Consider the following 18,301-nt stretch of genomic DNA (forward strand, 5'->3'; position numbering starts at 1 on the left):
AGCAGTCTCTGGCATTAGGGTTGATAATACAAAGAAATCAGTGGTAATCACATCTTCCTGAAGCCACAGGAACTTTCTGCAGCTCAGGTGGACGCTCCCAACTCAGCTACGGCCCACCGTGAGCCCCGCAGAGGTGGTGCAGCTGCAAACCCGCCCGCCACCATGATCCCCGGCGAGAGGAGAGGTCTTCTAGAGGCTATCTTGGTAACCTCCAAGGAGAATAGAGCTCTACATTATAGCTAGAGAACAACGAATCACAAACATTATTTTCAATGTACACTTAAAACATTAAAAATGTGAACGTTGATAATGCAGACACTTAAGCAAAGATATCCTAAAGAAGTTAATTAGCTACACTTGTTTACGGAAAAGAAGATCAAACACTAGTAAACCTGGTTTGTGCAAGGTTGCACTGAACACTGACAGTCTGCATGGTCGGGAGAGGAAACGCGACAGTGCCGCTAAGGAAGGCTCCGCCAGCCCTCAGGGTGGACGTGCAGCAGAGAGGCCAGCTCCGCAGGCAGCAACAGAAAGCCAGAGATGGGCAGTTGCGGCCCGGAGAGCTGGGGCTTTGGGCATCTGACCGTTCTCAGCACTGCCCAGGAGAAGTGTTGAGAAACCTCCAGGCACACCGTGCGCTTGGAAACACATCACGGTGCACGCATGCACATCACAGCCCCCAGTCACGTGCAGAGACCCTGTCATCACCCATCATCTCTCCTGGGCAACAGGCAGCCCTGCGCATGGGAGGCCCCACTCTGATGAAGCCAGTGTACTATCTGCTGATCCAGGTTAATTTGTAGGCAAATAAACATTATTGAACTCTTCAGATTTTTTGCAATTTCTTTTTAATTCATCCAGTTGATTGGATTTGACGTTGGTTTGGAGGCTGCAGGGATGGCAGGAAGGGCTGGAGGAGAGGTGTGGGTCTAGCACCCCTCTTCATGCATCCAACAGCTGTGTCTCTTCCCGTCTCCTGTTCAGGAATCGGAATAGTGACCTCTATAGGGTCATGTGTTACAGGAGACAAAGGAGGTGACAATTACTGTGAATTACAAAGGCAAGGCTGTCATCCATTATACCTCGTCATTCCCAATTTTAGCTACAGATGGCTCTTAAACAACATGGGTTTGAATAGCACAGGTCCACTTTTATGCAAATTTTTTTCAGTAAAGCTTATGCGGAAAGAGCCTGCGCCTCCTGCCTCCACTTCCACCTCCTCCACCTGTTCTGCCTCTGCCCTCCTGAGACAGCAAGACCAACCCCTCCTCCTCCTCAGCCTCCTCAACATGAAGACCGTGAGGAAGAAGGTCAGAAGGTCATTACGATGGCCCACTCCCACTTACTGACGAGTAGATACATTTTCTCTTCCTTATGATTTTCTTAATAACACTTTCTTTGCTCTAACTTACTTTCTTGTAACAATGCAGAATGCAATTCACGTCACATACACATTGTGATAATCAATCTATCCCTGTTACCGGTATGGCTTCGGTTGACAGAAGGCTGTCAGTAGTTATGTGTTTGGGAGTCTGAAGTGATAGGCTGATTTTCAACTGCGTCAGGGGTTGGAGCCCCTGACCCTCGTGTTGTTCAGGGTCACCTGTGCTTGTTTCCTTTACGATACAATGTCCAGGGCCTAACTCAAGTTTGTGTTTAGAGGGAAGGAAGCCAATCACCTCAACACCTCCAGCTATCCAGAACATCACTTTTTTTTTTTTTTTTTTTTTTTTTTTTTGAGACTGAGTCTGGCTCTGTCGCCCAGGCTGGAGTGCAGTGGCCGGATCTCAGCTCACTGCAAGCTCCGCCTCCTGGGTTTATGCCATTCTCCTGCCTCAGCCTCCCGAGTAGCTGGGACCACAGGCGCCCGCCACCTCGCCCGGCTAGTTTTTTGTGTTTTTTAGTAGAGACGGGGTTTCACCGTGTTAGCCAGGATGGTCTCGATCTCCTGACCTTGTGATCCGCCCGTCTCAGCCTCCCAAAGTGCTGGGATTACAGGCTTGAGCCACCGTGCCCGGCTCAGAACATCACTATTTTAAGTCTGTTCACAGACTTACATATTCTTACATCTCAGGTTTGCAAAAACTGGTTCTGTTATGTGATCATGGAAATTTTTTTTTTTTTTTTAAACATTTGGAGAACACAAGTTGACAGCCAAGAATTCAGCTCTAGAGGAGCCTGAAGGAAGCGGAACGACGCGCTCGAAGAACCTACTGCCTCGTTTAGTCTGTAATAAAAGGAAAGGCTTTCACACTACAGTAGTACCACAACAGACACTGATGAAGGGACAACAATCTATTCCAAGGAAAGAAAATACAATGCTGAGAAAATAAATGTACATAGAATTTTTAATAAAGTTATCTTTGTGAAAAACATATGACATTATCTGTCTGTTGCAAGACATTTATTGATTTGACCTCATAAAGCTAAATAAATTAAACAAGTATTTTACAATAATTGCACGTCATTATGACCAAAAGTAATTTTTATGGCATTTTACTAGGTCTTCAGGGAGTTTAATTTATTCATGTCCCTGATTAAATGAAAGAACCCTGAAGGAGACATTGATTCATATTACCAATACCACTGTGAACGTCGGGGTGTGGAGGCTGCACGGACAGACCATCTCTGAGGTCCCAGGGTGGGAGGAGAGGCTCTGAATTCCAACAGCAACACGCACACGGCAAAAAGGGCCATGTTGACTGCAATGCCAACAGTCTGTTTTCCTCGGAAATCCAACCACTGATTTATACATAAGCTTAACGATAAACAAAACCACCTCATGAGACGACCCACAAATCCTGGTTACTTCAGGAGAATTTAATGAAATATGGAATTGCTTCTTATTTGTATCTTATGTTCTAATTTTAGGTGAATCTTATGCACAAATTTGCATCAGGTTAAAATTCTAATGAAAATGTCCTTGCAAATATTTATGTTACAAAAGAAATACATTAAAATATAACTTTGATTACATATAAAGTATTATTTCAGAATAATGAATGATTGATAATGCCTTCTATTTCTCACTATTATAAACAAAATATTCTTTGAAAGGACCTACTTGTATAGACCGACATGCACTCACCCACAAAACAAAATGATTGTTATTCACATAGAAAGTAAACTATTGGTTGGGCATGGTGGCTCATGCATGTAATCCCAGCATTTTGGGAGGCCAAGGCGGGTGAATCACAAGGACAGGAGATAGAGACCATCCTGGCTAACATGGTGAAACCCCGTCTCTACTAAAAAATACAAAAAAAAATTAGCCGGGCTTGGTGGCATGTGCCTGTAGTCCCAGCTACTTGGGAGGCTGAGGCAGGAGAATCACTTGAACCTAGGAGGTGGGCTTGAACCTGGAAGGTGGAGGTTGCAGTGAGCCGAGATCACGCCACTGCACTCCAGCCTGGCTGACAGAGAGTGTCTGTCTCAAAAAAAAAAAAAATTAAACTATTTATAAATAAATAGACAGGACTCCTGTCCTTTCTCCTTTATGAAATTGAGAACTGTAAGCATTTAAAATAATTTAGTATAAATGATACTGTGTTTGACAACCTATGTGGTTCCCATCAGCATCTGGTTTGACATTTTGACAGCTCAATTTATCCAATGATACCAGTGTCTACAAGCTGGGGAAAGGATATCCTTTTTCTGTCATCTATTCAATAAAGTTCACAAAAACACTGTGAACCATGTGAAGAATCATTCACATACCTCCTCTTCCAGCCAGTCGTTATACTGCACGATAGGAGACATGGCCACATCAGCACCCTTCATATAAAATGTGATTTCTGCCGTGGATTCATCCTATCACAGAACAGGAATAAACAGAAGCACATTTAGGCTGCATTGCTTGGTGCAAATAACTGCTAGTCTAATAAAACACATAATGGAAAAAGCAGTTCCTATGAACGTGTTCCTGTGTGGTAAGCTACTCACACGTGTTTCTACACAGAGGGCTAGTCCCGCTCTTCAGCGCTAGTGCCGTCAGGATTGAGAACATGATTGTGCATCCTGAGATGCTGGGCTGAAGGTCTGAATGTGTTAATGAGTATGATTTGGGTTGCATCCATTCTCTTAAACTTTTACAGTTGGATTGAATGCTTCATTGTTTAGTCAACTTCCAAGACATGATTTTGGTGTTTGCTAAAAAAAATTAAGGTACATTTTGGCAACTTTATGGTCATAAATCAATGTTCAAAAGTCAAACTCTTTGGCATCTTATTTTTGTTGAAATCAAAACAGCTTTAGTTGTTGATTTCAAAAAATAAGTAAATTCCACATTATTGATTCTGGCTAGGTTGACTTAGGAGAGTTATTTTATCTCACTAGAGACACAGTGGCTTCTCAGACATAGATTATTAGCTTAGATTTCATTAAAAAAAAAACTGTAACAGCACAAAGCACTTGAGTAAATATTTAACTTTCTTTTGGGAAAATCTGTGTCTAAAAGGCCTGAAAACGAAATGTCCGGAGCCGTGGCACGGCACCCTCGCCGCAGCCTCACCCTGACGATGATGCCCATCCGCTTGCTCTCCGAGGTGAAGGGGAACAGCTGCAGGATGCAGAAGCTGAGGACCTGGCCGCTGGGCGTCTTCAGCTGCATGGAGATGAGGTCCCTGCTGACCAGCGTGAGGCCCACACTCTCTGTCCACTGCACCAGAGCGACCTGTGGGAGACAGCAACGCCTGAGGCCACCACTGGCTCAGGAAAGCTGCACGCGGGCAAGCCAGCACGGGGGTGCTCAGAAAGCTCGCCAACATGGGACAGCTGCAGAAAAACTTAGGTGTTCAGAACGTTTTGGTTTCATGGCTAAGTATATACGTTTGAATAACATTGTTCTAGAGTAATCCTAAGCAATATGACCAAAGTCACTTGGTATTATTCTTTTTTTTTTTGAGACGGAATCTCGCTCTGTCACCCAGGCTGGACTGCAGTGGCGTGATCTCAGCTCACTGCAAACTCTGCCTCCCGGGTTCGTGCCATTCTCCTGCCTTAGCCTCCCGAGTAGCTGGGACTACAGGTGCCCGCCACCACGCCCGGCTAATTTGTTTTGTATTTTTAGTAGAGATGAGGTTTCACTGTGTTAGCCAGGATGGTCTCGATTTCCTGACCTCATGATCTGCCCGCCTCGGCCTCCCAAAGTGCTGGGATTACAGGTGTGAGCCACCGCGCCCGGCCTGGTATTATTCTTTAAAATAAAGACCATGATGGATCATAAAGACTTCCTTTACAATTTGTGTTAACTGCTCCCTAGAGCCAGATGGTGTTAAAATCGAGAATGCAGCTCACCCCATCAGTCTGGGGGCAGGGAGCAAGCGACCCGACTCTTCAAGGTTTCTCCCTCCCCAGTTCCATGGACTCCATGAAAGGGGAAATAGTTTGAATCTCATGTTTACTGTATTTATTTTTCTAAAATAAGAGATAAACTGGTGAGTAATTAACTCTATTAATGTGTCTACATGTAATCTTTGCAAGTTTAAAGGAGACCAAATAGACAAGGAGAAAGCAGGCCTGGGTTCTAAGCCAAGTGTGGAAGTCGGCACTTCTGAGGCCAGGCCGCCATTCTGCTGGGAACACGCTCCTCTTCTGCCAAGTGGAAAAATGACTTCCAAATTGTTTCGAGGCCAAAATAACATGAGTGACTCCCTGGCATAGGGCAGGTACTCATAAACAGAACATATTCTTATTGGTAATTATTTATTGATTTATTAACATTTAACAATCACAAGTGGAAGAGCAATTTTTAGAGTTAATATTTTGTGAACAGTATTTTATGACAAAAAGTATTGTTTTCTGATAAAAGTCTGTCTTTATAAAAGGAACCTCCCTACCAGATATTAATTAGAAAAATAGGGTATACCAATCCTATTATGCAGCTAAAGGCACACTAACCACGGAGAGCACACCAACCACGGAGAACACACCAACCACGGAGAACACGCCAACCACAGAGAACACGCCAACCACGGAGAGCACACCAACCACGGAGAACACGCTAACCACGGAGAACATGCTAACCACGGAGAACACGCTAACCAAGGACAGCATGCTAACCATGGAGAGCACACCAACCAAGGACAGCACGCTAACCATGGAGAGCACGCTAACCACAGAGAGCACACTAACCATGGAGAGCACGCTAACCAAGGACAGCATGCTAACCACGGAGAGCATGCTAACCACGGAGAGCACGCTAACCAAGGACAGCATGCTAACCACGGAGAGCATGCTAACCACGGAGAGCACGCTAACCAAGGACAGCATGCTAACCACGGAGAGCATGCTAACCATGGAGAGCACACCAACCAAGGACAGCACGCTAACCATGGACAGCACGCTAACCACGGAGAGCACGCTAACCACGGAGAGCACACCAACCACGGAGAACACACCAACCACGGAGAACACGCCAACCACAGAGAACACGCCAACCACAGAGAACACGCCAACCACGGAGAACATGCTAACCACGGAGAACATGCTAACCACGGAGAGCACGCTAACCAAGGACAGCATGCTAACCATGGAGAGCACACCAACCAAGGACAGCACGCTAACCATGGAGAGCACGCTAACCACGGAGAGCACGCTAACCACGGAGAGCACACTAACCATGGAGAGCACGCTAACCAAGGACGGCATGCTAACCACGGAGAGCATGCTAACCATGGAGAACACACTAACCACGGAGAGCACACTAACCATGGAGAGCACACTAACCATGGAGAGCACACTAACCAAGGACAGCATGCTAACCATGGAGAGCACGCTAACCACGGAGAGTATGCTAACCATGGAGAGTATGCTAACCATGGAGAGCACGCTAACCATGAAGAGCACACTAACCAAGGACAGCATGCTAACCATGGAGAGTACGCTAACCACGGAGAGCACGCTAACCACGGAGAGCACAGTAACCATGGAGAGCACGCTCTCTCCAACATCCCACACCACTGCAGGACAGCCCAGAAACACAGCCGCTTCCTTCGGGGTCTCCTCTCTGTTCTGCAGGCCTGCCGCCACCAACAGCACTGAAGCACCTCACGGCCTGGGCGAGGCCTCTTCTCAAACCATCACCTCATTCTCACGCCCCTCTTCTGATGAGCATGTCCTTGCCTTCAGTTTTAACCTCTACCTCACTCTTAGCAAACAAACGGTTTTAAAATCTTGGGTTCTGAGAACTCAAGTCACTTCAGGAACATTTTAAATTCTGTCTAGTGTCCAGGACATTAAGTCAATCTTAGGGCCTTCTGAACGTTCCTGTGAGGATAAGTTCACGCTCTCAGAGAGACTACAGCAAAGTTCTCCAGAGCTCTGGCTCTGTGGCCAGCTGCTCAGGTTAGGACCAAACCCTGGGCAAATGGCTGCACCTCTGCAACCCCAGGGTCCTGGTCTACAGAACAGCCATGCCGAGGCACCACTCAGAGCTGCAGCGGGGATTTGCGAAATGAGGTGTGAGGGCACGTGGTGGACAGTCAGCACAGCAAGGCCACCAAGAGGACACCAGGGCTCCATCCTCACACTTTCTCACAGGAGCCCTCCAGACATGCACTCACAGGCAGACCAGGAACCTTTTTTAAAATCAGATTTTCTAAGCAATTCCCCACACGTCTGACCACAGAATACCTCCAGCATGACTTTCCAATATCTGAGGGTGAAGAGCTGCTTCCTTTCTTTCTCATGCCACAGCAGGGCACTGTGGGGGAAGGAAGTGTGAAGCAATGACACCCTAACACCATGTAAGGGAGGGAGTGTGCAGAGATGACACCCTAACACCAAGTGTGAGAGGAAGGAGTGTGCAGAGATAACACCCTAACACCATGTGAGGGAGGGAGTGTGCAGAGATGACACCCTAACACCATGTGTGGGGGAGGGAGTGTGCAGAGATAATGGAAAACACCCTAATACCAAGTCTCTTCTGGCTCTGGAGACACTGTGTGCAAGTGGGGAGTGCCGGTAGCAAAGCCAGGGATCGCGATGGTGTCACCGATGCTGCGTGGAGGTGACAGGCACCTGTCCCTCCTTTTCAGGGTTGCCCAGGTGCCACTGCCACTGATCCAGCCCCACAGGCAAGCTTTTGAGAGGACCGCAGCGCAAAAGCCCCCGCTCCTTCCCTATCATGTGACCTCAGGTGACTTACCAAACATTTTTTAGGCTCTAGTTAAGGAAATATAAATAGACAAACAGGCCAACACACATATTTACACAGTTTTAAATGATGTGTACTGAATCTATCAGCATTTACCTTTTATAAATTTCTGATACTTTAAGAAGTTTACAAAGTAAAGTGAGCTTGTGATATATGGAATAGAATGATTCTGGAAAAGCAGTATTGAGAGGGAGATTATAACTACTGTCCTATAATTTGTAGTCATTTCAGTTACAAAATCCAATGTGCACTTCTACAGAAAAGGCGTAAGAGATGGGAGAGTCAAACACCTTTTCTCAAGTTCTTCATCTGCATCCCAGAGAGCAGAAGTGCTCCGAGGCGCCATTTTCTATTTCCAAGGATAGTACCAACTGGTCCCGCTCTAGACTGGGGAGGAGAGAACGCGTCATACAAATAACCTGTGCCCTCTGGCATCTGGGGTCCCTCCTTCCCAGAACCTGGGAGAGGGGTTCAGGGGCGCAGGGGCTGTGGGTTCCCTTTTCCAGCAGGGACCGGGTCTGACCTCGGCCATGGCCTTCATTTTCCCCACATGGCTCTCCAGCCCCACTGGTTTACTCCACAGCCCCAGCTGCTGAATACACTTCAAAACCTGCTTTCTGAAGGAGGAATGACTGTGTACCGTGTTGGAGTTTCTCCTCAGCCCAAATTTATCATCTAGAAATACAAATTTCATTTAAACAAATAAGACCATACAGGCAACTATTTATAAATTCAGGGACAGCAAAATGTTACGTATTAGATTAGCAACTAAGAAGACTGAATGGTCTAGAACTACTATTTTTCTATAAGCAACACTCTGAAGTGAGGCAACTCGTTTCCGTATTTAAGGGAAAAGCAGCCTTCCCTCTTATTAATTAACCCTGCAGGTAAGCGCCAGTGCAATTTGCTGGGTGCCTGGTCAGCACCTGTTGGTCCTCCAGGTAGTGGGACGTGGGGCAGGGTCTGGTCTCAGCCCACAGCGCTGGCTGAAGAATTACACCCCAGGAGTGAGTCAGACCTCAACCCTTTTCTGCTTGAAACTGTATCTGTGGGTGGACTGAAAAATTAAAAGACATCCTTATAGGGGAAACACCTGCTTGGTATCTAAAACCACTAATCAAATTTGGAAATGGGCCTAATAGGCTGGCATACTCCAGGGCATTTTGGTCTGGGCAAAGACTTCTTGAGTAAGACCTCAAAAGCACAGGCAACCAAAGCAAAAATGGACAAACAGGACCACATCGGGCTAAAAAGCTACTGCACAGCAAAGAAAATAATCAACGAAGTGAAGAGACAACCCACAGAATGGGAGAAAATATTTGCCAACTACCCACTGACAAGAGATTAATAAGCAGAATCTATAAGATTATTATAGATTCTCAAACGACTTAATCGGAAAAAACTGAGTAATTCAATTAAAATATGGGCAAAAGATCTGAACAGACATTTCTCAAAAGAAGACACACAAATGGCCAACAGGTATACAAAAACATGCTCAATATCCTTTAATCATCAGAGACACGCAAATAAAAATTACAATGAGATATCACCTCACCCCAGTTAAAACGGCTTCTACCCAAAAGACAGCAATCACAAACGCTGGCGAGGGAGGAGGTGGGGAAAAGGGAGCACTGTTGTTGGGAATATAAATTCGTGCAGCCCTCTGGAGAGCAGCACGGAGGTTACCCCCAAATCTAAATACAAAGCCACCATATAATCCACAATCCCACTGCTGGGAATATCCCCCAAAGAAAGGAAATCAGGACACTGAAGAGCTCTCGGCACCCTCGCGTGTACTGCGGCGCTGTTCACGGTAGCCACGTTATGGAATCAGCCGCAGTGTCCCTCACTGGATGCACGGATGAAGAACACGTGGTGTATACACAATGGAATATTATTCAGCCATCACTAAAGAATGAGACCCTTTCATCTACAACAGTGTGAATGGAACAGGGGCCCATTACGCTAAGTGAATCAGCCGGGCAGAGAGAGACAAACGTTGGGTCTTCTCACCCTTACGTGGGAGCTAAGAAAAAAACGTTGAACTCCCAAAGATACAGAGTAACATGATGGTTACCAGAGTCCGGAAGGATATCGGGGATATCACGGATAGGGGTAACAAAGGGGGCTGGTGAATGGGTACAAAAATACAGTCGGATAGAAGGAAGAAGATCCAGCACTCAGTAGCACGACAGGGTGACCTTAACTGACAAGAATTTAGTGCATATTTTACAATAACTAAGAACGGAACGGGAATCGTACTAACACAAAGCAACGACAAATGCTGGAGGTGACGGGCATCCCAATTACCCTGATTTGATCATTGCATGTTGTACGCTTGTACCAAATATCACATGTACCCCATAAGTATGTACTACTATGTACCCATAATAATTTAAAACTTAAAAACTTAACAGAAGACATAAAACATAAAGCAAGACTAAATCAAAATCCCCAAGTCTCCACCATACTTCAGGCCTGTCCGACCCTGGCTGAAGTACTAGATTTAACTTTGCTGAGTGCTGAGAACGTTCTGCTCTGGGAGGCACCTAGCATTTCACCTTTATAAACCTGAAGCTTCCCACTCTCAAGCATGATTGATACATCTTCCTTTTGCTGAAAATAAATGGAATTAGCAAATTTTGACTTTGGTCTGTTTTGCTTAAGTGTCTTAGTAAGAAGATAAATTACACAAATAGGAGCAAATTCAATGCCTAATGTGTGCCAAATACTGTGAGAAACTGCTGTCTGGAAATTCTTTGCTTGTAATTTTCATGCTTTGTTGGAAATCAGGAAAGGGCATACTCACTGAGGAAGTGCTGATGTGGCCAGGACTGAATCCACTTGGCCCCATCGCCCCTGCCTGAGGTGGCATCAGGGTCGGAACCCTCTCCTACTGATGGGAGCTGCCTGACTGTGCCCCGAGGATGCACCCGGGAGAATGTTGGAATGGTTCTGCGCCCCACATTTGGGGTGGTGTGCTGTGCAGTAACGGTGGCAGATGTCAACCCTCGCTGTTGCAATTCTGACGCTGGGTTAGAGGTCGGACGGCGCTGCCATTCTACGGACGCTACAACTCTGGAATCCCATGCCTGTGTTAAATGTTCAATAGCGTGTCACCCACAGGGCTTGAATTAGAACTCCCTCTCTGACTTTCCCGCATGTTACTAAGTACACAGAGAGTCTAAAATTGTGCTGGGGATGATGCAGTCCCGTAATTGAGGGCATCAGCGACACACTCCACATTACCAAAAAAGGCACACGGGGGTCAGCAGGGACCCATCGTAAGGGAGGGAGGCGGCACCTGGGCATCGCCGTCTCCAGTGGGAAGTGAGGGTGTAGCTCTACCATTGCTTCTTCCAATAAAACTTCTTCCCCACAAGCTGTAAATGATGCCAATGCTCCCAAGGCTAATTTCCAATTCACACAGTGAAAGGTTACGATTACATTTTGACCTGTAAATTGCATCTTTCCGTGAACACCCTGTCATCTCATTGGTGCCCCACTGCAGTCAGGACTGAGCTTTCTATATTTGGTGACTCACATCTGTTTATTATTTAGTTTACGCTCGGTTTCACAATCCATTTGAGCAAACAGTAGCTTATAACAAAAATCAGTTAAACTTCTTATACCTAGCCTAGCATTCCATCTAATTGTTTTTAATTTGTAATCACCTTGAGGATTAACTCTATATAATGCCAACCAGAAAAAAAGAATATCCAAAGTTTTCATAAGATATAGATACTTGAATTACTGTTCTAATGTAACTTGCCTATTGTTGGACCGAATTTTGACAATATAAAATTAAACATAGCCAGGCATGGTGGCATATGCCTGTAATCCCAGCTACTCGGGGGGCTGAGGCAGGAGAACAGCTTGAACCCAGGAGGCAGAGGTTGCAGTGAGCTGAGATCGCACCACTGCACTCCATCTCAAAAAAAAAAAAAAATATATATATATATATATGTGTGTGTGTGTGTATGTATATATATATATGTGTGTGTGTGTGTGTGTATATATATATATAATTTGCCGGATGAAATAACTACAAGAAAAATAATTTCAGCGAGGATATGCAGTACTTTTAGAATCTTTGCTCCTGAATTCATACCTAAGTACTCAGGACTTCATGCAGACCTGGTCCTCCTTACTGAAGATACATCAGAGGAACCGCTGGTTCCCATGGACACGGGAGATTCTCCAGTTTTGGTTTGGAGCTTTCATATCTTATTTCATGCTCTGCAGCTCTGCAGCAGGTGAGTGTGGGGACTTGACTAGGTGAAGGCAGCCTAGCGAATTCTCTTTGTACATCTGAAATATAGTCATGACGTTCTTTTTGGAGGCTCTTAGAAATAACTTACATCTAGGGACAGCAGATGTAGAAATTAAAAGAAAACTGCAAAGGATTGATGAGTTTGAGTCTATTATCTTCCTAAAGACGTTTGAGAGATTAAAATATACACTTTCCTAAAGTACGCAAGCTCCCTCCCAACGTAACACCCACAGCATCCTGAGGCTTCCTAGTACGTAAGCTCCCTCCCAATGTAAAACCCACAGCATCCCGAGGAAGTGGGACAGGGTTTTCCAAGCAATGAGGGCAGGCCGGTGGGAGTTCTGCACGGCCAGCCAACCAGATGGCCCACATGCAGATCCAGCAAAGACAACCTGTCATTACAACTCCCAACTTCAGAATCAAGCTGTCCGAGCAAGACTGGGGATTAGCTTCCAACAATAGACAGTTATGGGGACTGACGGCAGCTAGCTCAGTGTCAAATACATTTGTTAGAGACCCATTCTCTGACTGTCCCCCTGGCCCGGCCCCGGGGCTCTCATGCTCCTGGTGTGTGTGGAGTGCTGGCTGCCTGCGGCCAGGCCCTCCGCATCACTCTCCACCCTGCGGTCTTAGTTTCGGCTCAACCCCAGGTCTCCAGAAGGCCCCGTTGACCACCTGATCAGAGCACTGTGTGCGCCTCCCCTTCCCCGGCAGAGGACATACTCGCACTGCGCCTCCGCTGCGTTCCAGGGACCAACACTCCCAGGTCCGGGCTCCTTCCCTCCCAGAACCTCAGTACCCCACACAGGTCCAGGTGCGCTGTGCTCACCGATTTAGACTCATTTCTTGAATACATGAAAGCTGAAAATCTCCTGTTTAAAATGATTTAAAAGTGGAAAGCTGAGTGGAATTCTGAAGACACGGCAAAACCACAAATGGGACACATTCTCAGCAATCCGTGTCAGGACTCTCCGGGCCCTGGACAGCCTGGTGAGCTCACGGCTGCAGGGCAAGCGGGCTCTGAGTTGAAAGAGAGTCGCTCTCTCCCTGAAGTTACTAGTGTGCCTCTCAACCATTTATTCACATATAAAATGCAAATCACCTGAAAGCAGCAAATAGGTTAATACTAAATTAATTAAATCAAAGAGTATTCCTGTGAGCCAAGTTCTGTAGATGCAGAAATCACGGCAATATTTGCTTCAGGACTTTATTTTAGATTTATTTACATGGAGAATCACATACATGCATCACCTCTACAATCAATTCAATCCCGAGGAACTCGAAACTGAATTCTGGCAATAAAGGAAACGGAAACGTGGTGCAGATATTCTTTAGGCCGGTTTCCTTAAATCTTTTTGTGCTATCACTGTGGGACACTGAGGACAGCGATTCCAGCTGCAGGACTTGTCTTGTTAAGCGGAGAGAGGTAGGGAAGGGAACAATGCGGAGGACGGCGCAAGCCAGTGAAGCAGAGACCCCCATGGAGCCGTTCAGTGTTCCCTCTCGATCCACTCACATTAGCCAGGAGAGGCAGGCCCCTCCCAAACTGTTAACTCTTCCCTCCGTATTCACTCACATTTCAAACACTCTACATATACGAGGACATTTTATTTTCTTATTGAAGCACTTCTGGAAGTCAGCTTACATGTCTTTAACGAGGCAATATTTAACAGTGCTAAAATGTTTGTCCCTCAACCTTGATTTTTAGTGTCTGACATGGGTCTCCAACTTTCCTGAAAGTGAAGCAGAGAAGCCCGTCCTTGCTTCCTTCCACTGCAGGTCCCAGAACACCCAAGGCCTCTCCAGTGAAGGCACAGCCAGCTGGGAGTGAAACGGGAGGCTGCAATGCTGGCACTCACCGGAATACCACACAGATGGTCATGATGACCCTGTGCCTAGAAAAGCACTTTTCTTCCCTAACATTTTTAACATTTTTCCAATCTCACAAGGACACAAGTTAAAGGAAGACCATACCACCTGGAGCTGTCACCTTGTTCTGCAGAGGAAATATGACTGGGTGATCTATAGTGAGATCTGAAGCTGTGCTACCGTCTGCAGTGACCCTGTGTCTCCCATACAATTACAAGATAAATACTAAAGGCCAAATATCACAAAGAAGAAACTGGTTAAACCACTATTGTAAAATAATCACAAAAAAGGACAAAGCACTTAAACATATCTGAACTTTTATTCGGTAATTTTCTGAAAGGTGCATATATACAGTGTTTCTTCAAGTTGTCAATAAAATCTGAGCAAGCAGCAGGTTCCATTTTTAAAAGCTTAAATCCATACGTGACTCGGACGGCCTTCGTTCCTACCTAAAGTCCTTGTCTTGTCCTAGGTCCCACCCGGACGTCACATCTAGTTTTCATGTCTTCTCTTGGCTGTTACAGTTGCTTGGCCCTGCCCAGTTTTTGATGACCTCGACAGTTTTGAGACGTAGTGGTCGGGTATTTTGTAAAACATCGCTCAATTTGATTTGTCTGGTGATTTTCTCACGAGTAGACTGGGGCTGTGGGTCTGGGGAGGGCGACCATGAAGGTGAGGTGCTGCTGATCACATCCTGTGGGGGCTGCGTCTAGCAATGCAGCTTTTCACTGCTGATGCTGACCTTACTCACCTGACTAAGGTCATCCAGTTCCTCCTTTCCCCCTTTCACACCATGCTCTTTGGGAGGAAGTCCTCGTGCGTAGCCCACATCTAGAGGAGGAGGAATTATGCTCCCCAACTTGTGGGTTCAGTAGCTACACACGTGATCCTTTTTAACAGGAATTCTTGTGCATGGGAGATCTTTCTCTCCCATTCATTTATTTATTCCTATCAGTTTGGACTCCTGCATATTTGTTTCATACTGTGGGCTATAATCCAGGGCGACCGACTTTGCGGCTCATACTGTTCCAGCATTCACCACAGGGAGCTTTTCCAGTTGGCTTCTGTGTCCCTCTCACACACCCCCTGCCACGCAAGCAGCTTTCTCTGTTTGTTGGCTGGCTTTGAGCAATTCCTTACTTTCTGGCAGTACCAGACGCTCCAGGCTCAGCCTGGGTATTTCCTGCCTTGGTTCTAGAATCAGCCATTTCTCCAAGGAGCCCTGTGTGTGTTCTACCACACGATGACCACGTTTCCACCACCCTGGAGAGGTGCATGCTCTTTTACCGTTCTTTGGCACTCACCCCACTGTTGCCAGCATAATCCTGGACTTACCAAAGTCTAAGTAAATCAGCACCTTTACCTGTACTCTAAGGACCTCAGAGTAATTTAATTCCATTGACATCAATCACCTCTTAACTTTTGGCTATTACCACGTATCTTTATAGTTTTTCTATATTAGATCCCACAAATCACTACTTTTATGAGGTATTTTACAGTCAATATTCATATCTCTTTTTGGTGATGTAGTTGTTCAAATCTTTTGCCAATGTTTAAATTCAGGTGATGTTTTCTCATTACTGAGTTATGAGAATTCTTTATATATTCAGCATACTAGTCACTTATCAGGTAAGTATTCTGCAAACATTTCCTACAAGTCTGTGGCTTGTCTTCATTTTTTTTTTTTTTTCAAATTTATGTTGAAATTCTAATTTATCTTATTTTCTTAACAAATATCTTTAGAAAAAAAATAAATTTTACTTTGAAATTCAATTTATAATTTTTTTTTCTTTTAGAACTTTTGCTTTTTTGTGTCCTTAGACATAACTGTCTAACTCTTTCTTGCTCAAGAAAAGTTCTTACAGTATGTGATTTATTTGTGCCTCAAAATAACTGACCTATAAAACTGGTCAAAAGCCATTTTGGGTGATTTTTCTAAATTTCTCTTCTCATCTACTCAGATTTTATGGAGTCAGTTTTGAAATTTGTTTCTCCAGAAACCAGTTATTTTACTGTCTTTGAAAACATAAGCATTTGATCTGCATTTCATATTTCTTATAAACTTTTAAACCTATTTCATATGTGTGAACTTAGTTTACATTCACTGTTTTGTATTTACTGTGTTTTGCCAATAATCTTCCCATTTCATTTAACCTTTCAAAGAGTCAGCTTTTGAATGACTGCTTACTCAATCATTATTTTTATGTTTTCCTTTACTTTTTCTTCCTCCCACTTTCCTTTGGTTCTGTTCTTCTTACTGATTTAGTTTGATGCCAAGTTAACATATGTTCATTTCTTTCTCTTGATGCACAGGGCATCTGGTGAGGGTGCCAGGCGCTCTCTGACATGTTGGCTGTGCTGCGGTGGGGCTGCCGTCCTGAGGTCACTGCTACTGCTGACCACATTTGAGAGGTGGATCCCTGCAAGAGCTACTCCCTGTTTCCCACGGAGACCACTTTGATCTCTGCCCTCTTTGCCACAGCTTCTTTGAGGCCATTATTTGCAGTCTTTGGTTGGACTGTATACTAAATGTGTTAGCTGCCAACAGGACAGGCATGGGAAGAAGGTTGCTGAGGGGTGGATGGAAATTCTCGGGTGTGCGCCTCAGAAGCCGTCTCCACAGCAGCAGCTGACATGTGGCTGCAGTCCTCACATTCAGGTGGTGGGTGGAAGGTTGCAGTGGACATTTTTCCCTGTTTTCCTTGGATGCTATCAGGGATGGTGCAGGCAACCACAGAACACAATCTCCACCTGCACGACCGGCCATTCATCAATTAGATTTTTCTTTACTCAGTCGGGAGCTCTCTAATAATCGTACTTCCGACGCCATCACTTGATCTCTTTCAAAGCGATTGTGTCCGCATTCAATAAAAAACTGGCAGAGTAGTTTATCAAGTACCCCTTGTGTGCTTCTATATTAATATGGAATTAACTGCTGCCTGACATTATGATAGGAAGTAATCTCTGAAATGCAGAAAGACCAGAATTTAAAGGTTTAGTACATTTCAAATGACTATTTCTCTGATACTGAGCTGTTAGAAATTTCTAATAACGTGATTCTTGACAATACAAAGGCAAAAAATAATTAAGATGTGAATGGAAAAAAATATATGTAAGCGGGAACCTGAGCTGAATCTCATGCACAGGCTGCTTAGCAACACACTGAAGTAATCTCTACCACAGGCAATTTGTTTACACACTTGCACTTCTCCGTGCTAAATAACCACTCTGGGAAACAGACCCAAGAGTAGCATAGCCAGGAGTAATATCATATGAGAGAATACAAATTACGGGACAATTTTTATCATTAATAATTCTCTGTAATTCCATTATTCAGAAATTTCTGAGCTACTATTCTTAAAAGTTAGGGAGAAATTCCTTTATCATATTAGCCATTCACATAGGCAGCTGCCTGCTACACTATAAATATACATTTTCTTACCATGCACTTTATACATCACAATTTAATCACTGAGATTTCATCATTTTTGATTGTGATTATAATCATCTTTATATTTTAATGGAATTATTAACATAAGATGCAATTTGATCATCTGAAAAGGCTGCTAATCAATATTCACAGACAGGCTATGTAGTATTTATTCTCTATCGGTCCTGAAGGTCACAGAGTGAAGGCTCTATGTCACTGACAATGATTTGCTCCTCACAAATATATTGACAAAATACCACAATTAGTCTTGCTTCAATAGGCACACACGATAAAATGAATTAAAAAATACAGCACGCCTCATGCATTAGTGCCTACTTCTGTAAACCCAAAAGCAATACTATTAATAACCCACTTGTGCTCTGTCATTAATTCTAGCTGATTCTTGCACACAAATACTAGAGTCAGACAATGACAGCTACATTCTGAAATAATATTTAAATATGGAACTTACCAACATGAGAAAACGCAGCCACAGAGGGGAAAAGAATGAGACTACTAAACAGCCAGGCTAGAGGAATAAGCAGTCATTGAGAATCACAGTCACTCTGTTCGG

The 18,301-nt window shown here is 44.7% G+C and overlaps 1 protein-coding gene across 2 annotated transcripts in view; it reads right to left on the reverse strand.

The window, feature by feature from the left end:
• ATP9B (ATPase phospholipid transporting 9B (putative)) overlaps positions 1 to 18,301 on the reverse strand; it is a 295,408-nt gene that overhangs the window by 42,630 nt on the left and 234,477 nt on the right. For both annotated transcript variants that reach the window (XM_050768237.1, XM_050768236.1), the window contains exons 16-17: positions 4,511 to 4,672; positions 3,718 to 3,810 (exon numbers count right to left, since the gene is read on the reverse strand). In XM_050768237.1, coding sequence (XP_050624194.1) covers positions 3,718 to 3,810; positions 4,511 to 4,672 — 255 coding nt within the window. The remainder of the gene's footprint in view (positions 1 to 3,717; positions 3,811 to 4,510; positions 4,673 to 18,301) is intronic.

This window comes from Macaca thibetana, chromosome 18 (genome assembly GCF_024542745.1).
Source record: "Macaca thibetana thibetana isolate TM-01 chromosome 18, ASM2454274v1, whole genome shotgun sequence".
Taxonomy (NCBI): domain Eukaryota; kingdom Metazoa; phylum Chordata; class Mammalia; order Primates; family Cercopithecidae; genus Macaca; species Macaca thibetana.